Raw genomic sequence first — 12,529 nt, 5'->3', positions numbered from 1 at the left:
ACATTCAAAGGAAGACTTCCAGTTCCTGCATGTAATATTTTTGTGTAAACAGGAACTATCTCTTGAATATATGTTAAATATTTCTATCTAGGAAGTACTCCCAATACCCAAAATAAGCCCAATTATGGAATTATTCTAAAGCAGAAGAACGAATGTAAAACAAAGAAGCGTTTCCAGGACAATTTAGGGAGAAAGTGTTCCTCCCAACAGGGCATAATTTTACTTCTGAATTGCCCCCAAATCCTGCTTCACAGAGAAAAACATCTCGCTTAGGATTCATCCAGGTCATCAGTAAGGTCTGACCAGGTTTCACACATGTGCCAAAAAACATCTGTGGCCTGTACAACCAGTCAGGAAATCTATTATAATTGCAACAGTCTTACTACAGAAACTATAGCAATTAACTGGTTTCTATTTTTAAAACCTAAAACTTTCAGAGTCAAAATAAGTTAAAGCCAGCATCTTTGAGATTTTAGTTTCTATGGATACATTTTATTTCACATAAAGAAGAGTGTTGAAGCCTTCATCAGGAAGAAAAATATGTTGCTAATAATAGTTTTAAAGTACATGTGTGAAAATTAAAAATCTATATTCACAAATGCTATGGGTTCTGTTGACATGCATTTGATACATAAATGGAGCTAATCTTACATGACCTATTAGGACTACCATCTTAGGCCCCTAAATCTTATTCAAATTGAAAAGATCCTTGCAATATTTTCTTGCTAACCTTGCTTCTCTAACTAATGAGAAAACCAGTTATTTTAAATATGTTTATGGCCAAATGGCATGATGACAAGGAGAGCTTTTAAAGCACATAGGCCCTAGGTGACTACACGTCTCTTTTTTATTTCTAAATTAAATGTAAACACAAGTGAGACTACATTCCATAGGAACCTAGTCTGTTAGTTGGCACCTACGTGACCTTAAGCAAATTCTTAATCTCCCGAAGAAAGAGGCAGGATGAGAGAAGAGTTCATACACATGGCTGTTTTGAGACTCAACTAACACTAATGTACATAAAAGAGCTTTCTATAATTCGGTGACATTATTTTTATCATCTAACATCATTGCCCATTAGCCTGCCCATCTGTGCCTTAAAAGCTTCTAGGATCTCAGTTACCTATGACTAAATGGAACATACTTCTCACCTTCCAGGGTGACTATTGAGGATCTCCGACACTTATTTAAGCCTGTGTTCTCTTGGTCCTTATTCTTAAAGCAGCTGCATCAATTTGCTACCTAATATACCCTGATCCTAAGATTATGTTTGTTTATATAGTTTACCATTTTCCATGTATACTTATTTAAGCTACTTCTACTTTTTTATTGCGTGAAAGAATGAAGAGAGGAAAACAGGAAGAAAGCAAAAGAGAAATGTCCCAGGCACAGTGACCAGTTTGACACCCAGAATCTGCCTGAACCTGTATCACATCTTCTTGTACAGATCCATTTCTAAAGTAGAACAACACTCTTTTTCAAAATTTCTTTGAAAGGAGAATACTGATTTGCATTTGTTTAGCATTTTTGTTTGCATTTGTTTAGACCTCTTACTTCAATTTTACTTCAAAGCACTGTCACGTTTTATAGAGAAAGGAGAAGTAAGAAAAGAATCTTTTGTCCTTCAACTCCAACAAGGTACATTCATGGAATCTTCTCGAAACTCAAATAGGTGAACTGAACTCAGCAGTCATGAAAAAGCAGATTAACAAATGTGGCAGGTAAGCAGCGACCCTGAACATTAGTTTTCTTCATGTGAATAACTTTTTAAAAGATACAATAGTAATGCAATCTCAACTCAACAACCCAAACATTACAGGAATTGTTTAAAGGAAAAAATCACGATCTCTTTTCTCTTGACTCATTTAGTTTAGGTAACCAATGTTGTGAGTTCTTTGGGTATTAATTTATGCACATCCCTATTCTCAGGCAGCCAAATATAGACATATATGGGCTTATTTTAATTACCATATCAAGAACATAAAACACATATACTTAACACATATTCATATACATTGAGATAAAGAACTCTATCTAGTATGGCTGCACCGAATTTTAAGCAACCAACTTCATTTGGATGGAAATAATTTAATCAATTAGTCTTTTATTGGTATAAATAGAAACAATTTTTAAACTTGTTTTAGCATGTGTTTTAGAGATGAATTCCCATTAATTCTACCTTTAAAATATGTCTCCAAATTCATCTAATGTTTTTTGTCTTCTTCATCTTCAATGTAGTCCAAGCCATCAACATCACTCAACTGGGCCATTGCAACAGCTTCCTACCAGTCTCTATTTCTCCATTTCTGCCCCCTTGCAATCCATTCCTACAAAAGCATGATTTTTCAAAAGCCTAACAGATGAAGTCACCCCCCTGCTTAAAACCTTCCAACTGGTTTTCATTAATATAAGAATAAAATCCAAACTCCTTCCCAAGTTCCAAAACGTACAGGAGCTGCCACAGCTCTTCACAACTGGCCCTGCCTAAGCCTCTGACCTTAAGCCCGGCCACCAACCTCTGGCCACACTGGCCTTCTTTCTGCTTTGGGGCCTCAGTACCAGCTGTTCCTTCTCCCTGGAGGCTTCTCTCTCCAGTTGAAAGGGAGAGTTCCACTTGTCATGCAGATACACGCCTTCTCAAAGGGGCTTTCTCTAGCCACAGAGTCAAAAGGATCAACCTGGCACTTAAACCATACTTCCCTATTTTGATTTCCTCATAATTCTTCTCAATATTTGATTCCCCTCACTTTGTAGGGATTTATTTACTTATTTGCTGTCTCTCCCACTTGAATGTGAGCACCATGAGAGGAGAGAAATTGTCTCCTTCCCTGCTATATTCCTGGAACCTAGAACAGTACTTGGCACATAGAGGGTGCCTAATAAATATATGTCAAATGAATGACTTAATCAATTAATTTTTAAAAGCCCACAGTCCATGTACTTTCTGATTGAGAGTTTTCATTCTCTTAGTTGGGAGAAAAGAAAAGAAGAACTATAGTATAATTTTAAATTTTGACTTCAGAATTAGGTGGTCTGCATTCAATACCCAGCTCTATCTTTTACTAGAAAATAATTTAATTCTTTAGGCCTCAGTTACTATATTTTGAAGATGTGGGACAGTAACATAACTTACAAGTTTGCAAAGATCAAATGAGGTAATGGATGTTAAGCCATTTTAAAACTCTAAAATGTTATATAATGTTATCATTTCAGTAAAATGGTACCTAACAAATATGCAAAGAAAATATCAAAAATTGATTTAAATTTGACATTTAAATAATAATTTCAACAATAATTGTGCATAAAATCAATAGAACCCTTACCTTTTTATAACTGGATATTCTCTGACATATGTGTTCAATTCTTTCACTGCAAAGGGCACTGAATTTACTCTGAAGGTCAGTAGGAATCACTTCATTTAGAGAATTTAGGCTGGTACAGTTTTGTACAAAATGCTCATCACTTTTAGCCAGGGCTTCAAGAATCTGCAATGACAAACACACATGCACACCCACACACACAAACACACATACAGACACACACATAGAAAAACAAAACAAAACAAGAAGAAAAACTTCAAAAGTAGTCACATCAAATCTTCGTTAACAATACAGGGCAACTTTCCTATTTTGTTCTCTGGGTAGCTGCCAGGGAATTTCTACCTTCAGTCAGGAGGCACTGTCAGTGAAGTGATCTGACTTGTCTGTTTGAAATTTCAGGTTTTCCTTCTGCTAACTATAGGAGCCTGCTTGGTGAGGTAACTGGACTTCAAAGACTTCCCTGCTGGATACATCAGTACATTCTGCTGTGGGACACTTCTATATTTTAGTTAGAGTCACGCAGAACATTTTTTTTCTCAATTTGGTAGAACAAAAAAACATAAAGGAATCCAATACCATTCTTACTTGTTTCTTAGAGTCTGGCAAGTGCAGAAAGAATATATTTGACAACTGCTTGCTGAAGAAATGAATAAATGAAAAGTTATTTCAGTAAGGTAGAAATTAATGTTACTTGCAGCATCTGAGCTCTTCCTGATAAAAGCATTAGATAAAAGTATTTATGTGATGTCTTCAATCAGTAAATTCTTTTGACTATTTGAATCAATTGTAATAATATGTGTTGATGGGGAAGGTGTACCATCAATCACTAAGAATTTCCAATGACCTGAGAATTAATTATGTGAGATATATATATATATACACACATATATATGTAGTATTTCTGATTAATCAGACATTGCAAGAATTGATTATACCCATTATCAATATTTTATAATATTCTGTGAAACATAAAATGTATATATGTTCTGGTTATTTGAGCTCCCTCACCACCTCCACTTCCCTTTTATGCAGACTATGGAGTATGAGTTTTTATTTAATCACTAGTCTAGAACTTAGAGCTAACTTTATCATTAGCAGGGTGACCTTGGCTACATTTCTTTCTTGACTGTTTTTTCTTCATGTGTAAAACCCAAGTGATATTTGCAATACTAGTTCATATGCTGTCATATATAAAATAATTCATGTAATTCTGCAAACTTGAAATAGCTGGAAAATGAGAAAATAATTATAATAACCTGGTTCCAAACTTTTACATGGATCCCATTAATACTATAATGTAGATGGAAAGAGACTGCATTTTAAAAATATATGTTTTAGATATCAGTAGATATATAGAGAGGTACAATAGCATCAGAATGATGAGATTTTTAAAAAGTTAACTTTCAGAATATAAAACCAAAAGATAATTACTTTTAAAATAGTTCATTTAGATGTCTATATTACTTCCTCCCACTAAAATTTTAAAAATACATGTTAGAAATGCTACATCTATCTCAACCATTCATATTTTAAACAACAATTCAAACAGAGACATAAAGGTAGGAAAGCTACATCTCATTTTTCTTACTTGTGATATCTGAATTCTCATAGAATATAGACCAGTATGAAACACTAAATCCAACACCTGTGGAGAATACAGTAGGAGTCTGATGGATTTACCCTGTAGGCAGGCCATGAAAAGCCAGCAGTTGCCTCTTTACCATGTATTTTATTAACTTGGATAAAGGCTCCCTTCCTTCCTCTCCATCTTGTTTCAGCCTAAGGACCTTTGCAAAGGTGATGTCCTTTCCAAATGAGAATTACATAAATATCAGAGGATCTATTCATAAACTATCTCTACAGTTCCCGAAATTTTATGAAATAAACATGGCACTTGCCAAATTTTAAATTTCTTATAATGTATTTCACGACTTTGAATACTCTTCAGAGGATTATGTACATTTAAAAAAAAAGTAGCATCTGTCATGAAAACCATCTGAATTGCATTCACAATAATGAATTCACAGACACAGCAAACTTAAATGCTGTGAAGTCTTTGCCATATCAATGAACACCTGCCTAAGCAAGGGTTTCATCTAACTTAATACTGTGCTCCAAAAGGATCAATAAAAGGAAGTTGTATGCATACCAAATAGTGGAGGAGGGGGAGAAAAATAAGAAATTGAATGAGGCTGGGCACAGTGGCTCACGCCTGTAATCCCAGCACTTTGGAACGCCAAAGTGGCTGGATCACTTGAGGTCAGGAGTTTGAGACCAGCCTGGGCAACATGGTGAAACCTCGTCTCTACTAAAAATACAAAAATTAGCTGGGCATGGTGGTGCATGCCTGTAATCCCAGCTACTTGGGAGACTGAGGCATGAGAATTGCTTGAACCCGGGAGGCAGATGTTGCAGTGAGCCGAGATCATACCACTGCACTCTCACCTGGGTGACAGAATGATATTCTGTCTCAAGAAAAAAAAAAAAAAGAAGTTTGAATGAGCTGACAGCTGCAACATGTATAGCTATTTTAATTTTTTTAAGTGAAGGAGGGGGAGGATTTCAGTTCCTTTATTTAGAACAAAAAATCTTATTTCTTCAGCATCACTCCTACCTTGGCAGTTAAGCTGAAGAAACCTTTGGGCTCAATCATCTTTTCCACCACATTGCACTTGATGCCAGCTGTGCTGTCGTACTCATACACGACACCATATTCCAGGTGGACATTGTCCACTGTCAGACTCACATGCTCCTTCTTCCCATCAATGATGGCCATAGTGTTGAATTTGTCAATAACCTCTGGAATAAAGACAATTGTAACTCAGTAAATTCATGAAGGGTTTGTTAATCTCCTCAAATAATTTTGTGTCTCTTTAAATAATTTTTAAAGAGTTCTTTAAGGGATAGTTAAATCTGATGTGTTAAATGAAGCATCTATTCTTGTTAACATTTTAAAAAATAACATTTCGAGAAAAGCATATGCTTGAGTGATCCAAACCTCAGCACTCTAACATGACTAGTCTTATCTTTGTATATCTACTTCAATCTGTGGACCATATGTCTACCTATTTATATCAATATAAATACTATACATAAAGTTTTTTATTAAAGACATGTATGACTTAAAGTCAGGATTTCTAAAACTGCCTCAAATGTTGTATGAATATTTTCTTAAAGCAGGAAAAAAATCCATAAAGCAAGCCATACTGAAGAAGCAGAAAGGAGATGCAAGAATCATTTTATTTTGGCAGACAGGGTGCCTGCAGTTTCCCAAACAGCAACTTACAGAGAGTGCTCATTGAGAAAATTTCTCATTGTTCACTATAATAAAATTTCCATCTAAAATGTCTGCCTATAGTTTTTTAGCCTACATACGGTACATCAGCTGGTGAAAAATACCTAAAATCTCAAGTAAGAAACTCCTGGGAAACCTAATAGTAATTAAATAAACAAAACTAGAATATTAGTTTACTTAGAACGACAAAGCCCGAAAATAGCATAAACAGTAAATATTAAATAGGCAAAAGTAGAATATTGATTTATCTTAAAGTAACTAAGTCCTAGAATAGCTACAAATCAATTTCCAGAGCATTATAGCAACCAATCTACCTTTCAATGTGGCACCAAGGTTGATTTATTCCAAATTAGGAATATAAACCTCAGAATAAGGTCCTGAGATTTGTCCTGTTTTGAATAAATATTATGTATTACCATAAAAATCTTATTGCTCCAGTGAGTTGAGATGTTTCTGATATTACCCGTGACTTGGGTAGCATCCAACCAAGTGGCCTTCTAGGAGTGCAGAGAAAATAGCTTTTCCTAAGTACCCCCCATATGATCAGTGTTTATAGGGAATATACAGTAAGAAATATAGGCCGGGCGCCATGGCTCATGCCTATAATCCCAACAGTCAGGGAGGTCAAATGGGAGGATCACTTAAGCTCAAGAGTTTGAAACCAGCCTGGGCAACATGGCAAGACCCTGTCTCTATCAAAAATTTAAAAAATTAGCTGGGTATGGTGGCACGCGCTTGTAGTCCCAGCTACTGGAAGGGGTAGGGAACTGACAGCGGATCACTTCAGCCCAGAAATTAGAGGCTGCAGTAAACTATAATATAGTACCACCACACTACCACACTCTAGCCTGGGTGACAAAGAAAGACTCTGAAAAAAAAAAATGGAAAGGAAAGGAAAGGAAAGGAAGGGAAGAAAGAAAGATACACACACACACACACACACACACACACACACACACACACACACACACACACACGTATGTATGTATGTATGTATTTGGCCCCGTTCCTGAAATAAAGCTTTTAAATGCTTGTGATTTACTGAGTGATAGAGGTGACAGGAATGTCTTTTGTTATTTATAACAAGCCCTTTTAGAACATAACTGAGTTTATGTGAATCAGGTGGCACTTGGTGAGCCCACAGCTAGCATCAGGATGGGGGCTGGTTGTCAGGGGAACCAACCATGCGATTAGGGGGTAGGAGCTTTCAGTCCCACCCCTGGACCTCTGGGGAGGGGAGAGAGGCTAGAGTTCAAGTTTAGTCACCAATGGCTGATGATTTAATGAATCATGTCTAAGGAATGGAACCTCCATAAAAATCCCTAAACGACAGGGATTGGAGAGCTTCTGAGTGAGTGAACACACCCACATGTCTGGAGGGTGGTACACCCCAACCCCTTACAGAGCTTCCCACTACACAGTTCAGTGCTCAGTACTCTTCCAGACATCACCCTATTTATCTCTTCATCAGGCTTTTCACTTCTTATCCTTTATAATAAACCAGTGATTGTAAGTTTCTGGGTTCCCTGAGCTGTTCTAGCAAATAACAGAACCCGAGGAAGGGATGTGGGAACCCACTAAATATATAGCCAGTTGGTCAGAAATACAGGTGAAAGCCTGGAACATGTGACAGGTGCCTGAAATGGGGGCAACCTTGTGGGGCTGATCCCCTAACCTGTGTGTCTGTGCTAACACCTGGCTTTACAACTAAACTGAATTGTAGGACACCCAGTTGGCGTTAGGAGATTTGGGGAATTGGTTGGTATGGGGGAAAACCCCACACATATAGGGTGTCAGAAGGGTTTTGAATGAAAACACCTCAGAATAGGGAATTCTTCTCCAGCTGTGCTGGTTGGGAGGAACCTAACAGTGTAATAAAAATATCCAGAGACATCCACCAATAATATGAGTGGAAAGACACCAAGAAAATATAAGAGGTGATTCATGGGCTTCTGTGAAAAAGTTTTGAAACAATAATTTAAGGTATTTGTCAACTGCAGACATAAACGTAATTGCCTCAGTCACCCTTGGCAAAGAAGCCGCTGAATAGAGCCATTTGCTGGTTTACTCCATTGAGGAAACAGAAATGATAACTGTCCTTATCAAAAGATCTCTCTCTCCCTCTCTCTCTTTTTCTCTCTCATTTTCACACTACTAGTTTGCTCCTTTCTTCACTGTCAATGTTAGAATACAGTAAAAGTAAAAAAGATCTTCTAGAGCAGGACTTCTTGAATTTTAATATGCATACAAATCAAATCTAGTTAAAATGCGGATTCTGACTCAGTAGATCTGGGGTACAGCTGAGATTCTGCATTTCAGTCTAGCTCCCAGGTGATGTTGATAATGCTGCTCTGTGAGGCACACTGGAGGCCAGGTCTAAACAACATTGAAACTCCAAACAAGGAAACACATTATAACCTGGGTTTGAATCCTCACTCTACTACTTAACTAGTTTGAGCAAGTCCCTTAACCTATATAGGCTTTAGTGTTTTCTCCACTCAAAAAAGAATGATGATACTCATTTCCATTTTATGAGATTTTCTTTTTTGATGACTAAGTGAGATAGTCCAAAAAAACACTTCATAAAATGCCTAACAAATAGAATTTGCCAGCTACTAGCTATTATTACTTATGCATTTGACAGACATCTGTTTGGTGATAACGACTTAAGAATGTGGCTTCAACATGTACAGGACCTTCAATATTTGGGAGTAGGCACATGCACAGTGGAAAAGAATACTATAAGCACATGAAGAGGAAAATAAGAAACCTACCTTCTACTTTACAGTCAAAAGCATCCCCTGCTTCATCTCCAGGGGGCTTGGAGTGAGATTTTTGAAGGTCTTCTTGAGCACTCTCAATGCTATTATAAACCCATTGTATGGAATCTTGCTGGAAATGAGGGGGGAAAGAAACCTCAGAGGTATTAGTGCTTCCTAAAATGCATGCCCATTTGGAGACTTGACCTTATTTATTCCTCTAGTTTCTTTAAAAATAGTAAAGTTCGAAAGAGAGATACAATTAACATCAGAAACTAATAAAAACTCAAGGACAATTATATTGTTTAACAAACACACTTTCTTTCTTTTTTATTTATTTATTTTTTTTGAGATGGAGTTTCCTCTTGTTGCCCAGGCTGGAGTGCAATGGTACAATCTTGACTCACCACAACCTCTGCCTCCCTGGTTTAAGTGATTCTCCTGCCTCAGCCAACCGAGTAGCTGGGATTACAGGCATGTACCACCATGCCTGGCTAATTTTGTATTTTTAGTAGAGACAGGGTTTCTCCATGTTGGTCAGGCTGGTCTCGAACTCCTGACCTCAGGCGATCTGCCTGCCTTGGCCTCCCAAAGTGCTGGGATTACAGGCGGGAGCTACTGCACCTGGCCTAACAAACTGACTTTTTAAAGCTTCAAGTTTTATCTTCCAAGATATGTTCCAAAGATGTATGTTTTTAAATAGGATATATTCCCAAGTGTCTTACTTAAATGCTTCAAGTATATCGTAAGTAGGTTATAAATCACATTTTAAAATAATCAAATGTGGCTGGGCATGGTGACTCACACTTATAATCTCAGCACTTTGGGAGGCTGAGGTGGGAGGATCGCTTGAGCCCAGAAGTTCAAGACCAACCTGAGCAACGTAGTGAGACCCCATCTCTTCTTAATAAGACAACAAAATAAAACAATTGTGAGAGGGACAGTTGTCTGATGAATCAATTATCTATAATTGTACAAATCATTACATGTTCTCCTAATAGTCAGATATATTCTAATACATTTACTGCTATTTTAGAATCAAACAAATATGAAAATTGGAAGGACATCATTCATTTCATTGGTCTCCCAAGTAACGTAACTATCTTTTAATCCCTCCAAATAAAAAACATCCTATTTTTAAGGGCGATTTCCTTAAAAATTATCTTATATTTTAACAGCAGTTCCAGTCTTATTTAGAGAAATGAGGGAGATGAGATGACTACCAAACAAATGCTTCAAGGGTTACATTACTTTAAGGGTTATAGATTTTCTAGATAAGATGTTAAATCAAATTAAACTGCATTATTGAAGTGTGATACAATATGTATTATCTATTTTTTGTATTAGCTTCTCAAGTGTGTCTAATTAATATATTGCTACAAATCATTAAAATGCTAATATTTGATCATTCCATTACATCTTGGTGCCCTGTTGTGGCCACCAATGAGCCACACCGCTTAGTTTCCCACATTGACCCTGGGCTTGGCCACGTGATTTGATTTGTCCAAAGGGATACTAGCAAGTACAATCTAAGTAGAACGTTTATCACTTGTAATGTTCCCTCTTAAAATCCAGACACACACTGAAAAGAAAACCCTGCTAGAGACTGGAAAGAGAGGCCATGCAAAGGTGCTCTGGAGGGTGACCTGCCAGATGCAAACAGAGGCCACGAACAGGGGAAGCAAAAGTCGGGTCCCAGCAGAAGGCAGCCACATCAGTAACCTCATAGGAACCACCCCACGGCCTCCCCATAGAATCAAGACAAATAGTCAATTATCATTGTTTTAAGCCACTAAGTTTTGCAGTGGTCTATTTTGTGGCAATGGATATCTGGGAGAGCATGTTAGTGGATTTTTCTGCCCATTTATTGCTTTTCTTTAATTATTTCACTGATCAACACCTCTATAAGAGGGTAGGCAGGGAAAATAAAAAGAAATGAAACTCAAATTGATTTCTCTGCTTATTAACATTCTGGTAGAAAAGATTTGATCATTTCAGAGGAGACTTTAAACATTCATTCAATAATACAGTTCAACAAATATTTATCAAGCTACTATCAACCAGAGTAACCTATGAGCCTATGCATAACTTCCAATTTGCTATGCTAGATGTGACCTTCTCATTAAGTAAAACTGATCAGTTATTTTCATGTAGATTCAGTATTTTGCAGGCCATCAGCCCTGGCTTATGAGAAAATGGCCATTCATCTTCCAGGTTTGGACATAGTCACATCCTCAAATCCAGAAATGAGTACTTCATTATGCATGACAGGAAAATACAAGACTTCCGTAAAGTTCTGCCTGCATCTAGCTGATCACATTGCAGGAGTTTTCTCTTATATGCCAATACTCACATTTTCTTCATGAGATAATAGCTTTGCTTATGAATTATGATTCTAATTTTAGTTTTTTGTGGCACTTGTAGATCAAAGGATAGTGTTTTACAATTTTAGATAAGGCCAAGTACATTTTGGTATTTTCCTTTAAGAGCTAAATGCGGTTACCTAAATACATTTTGGTATTTTCCTTTAAGAGCTAAATCCGGTTACCTAAATAAATATACCTCGAAATCAATCACGGAGCTTATAAAACCCACAATTTTTGCTTTTTCACAGAAGTCTTCTAATAAAGAGTATACGTATTTATAGTTCATACATACAGACACAGACACAATGATTATATATTCTAAAGCAATCACAAGGGCCAAGAAAACACTTCAAACCTTTGGATTTCAATTTGATAAAACTCGTATCTCGATGAAAATGAAAATACTCCAGATCACTTTTTAAACAGATGGCAGTACTGTAATAATAAAATGTAACCATTTAAACACAATCAATTATAATTAATTATGCAGATAAAGCAACCTTTATGAGATTTATAATGCTGTGTTTAATTTTAAACTTAAAATTGGAAACCACAAACATCTCTGGCACTATCCCACCTCGCCCCTTAGGTCTTTATGCAAGTAGTCACTCAGATCCAGATTATCCGAAGGGCCACTTACCTTCATTGGCCGCCTGTACTTCCTGCAGGCTGTAACGTGTGCAATGACACTGGCATGTGTCTCTTTGCTGACATTGATTCCATTCACCTTGATAATACACTGTCCAGGGTGAAGGCCAGCTGCTGCAGCCACAGTTCCTATAAATACAA

The 12,529-nt window shown here is 36.9% G+C and overlaps 1 protein-coding gene across 5 annotated transcripts in view; it reads right to left on the bottom strand.

The window, feature by feature from the left end:
- PREX2 (phosphatidylinositol-3,4,5-trisphosphate dependent Rac exchange factor 2) overlaps window positions 1-12,529 on the bottom strand; it is a 308,213-nt gene that overhangs the window by 151,351 nt on the left and 144,333 nt on the right. For all 5 annotated transcript variants that reach the window (XM_054561712.2, XM_024251586.3, XM_024251587.3 and 2 more), the window contains exons 20-23: window positions 12,381-12,517; window positions 9,390-9,507; window positions 5,935-6,119; window positions 3,324-3,485 (exon numbers count right to left, since the gene is read on the bottom strand). In XM_054561712.2, the coding sequence (XP_054417687.1) occupies window positions 3,324-3,485; window positions 5,935-6,119; window positions 9,390-9,507; window positions 12,381-12,517 (602 nt within the window). The remainder of the gene's footprint in view (window positions 1-3,323; window positions 3,486-5,934; window positions 6,120-9,389; window positions 9,508-12,380; window positions 12,518-12,529) is intronic.

The sequence above is a fragment of the Pongo abelii genome, chromosome 7, assembly GCF_028885655.2.
Source record: "Pongo abelii isolate AG06213 chromosome 7, NHGRI_mPonAbe1-v2.0_pri, whole genome shotgun sequence".
Lineage (NCBI taxonomy): Eukaryota > Metazoa > Chordata > Mammalia > Primates > Hominidae > Pongo > Pongo abelii.
This window is presented reverse-complemented; position numbering and strand designations above follow the sequence as displayed.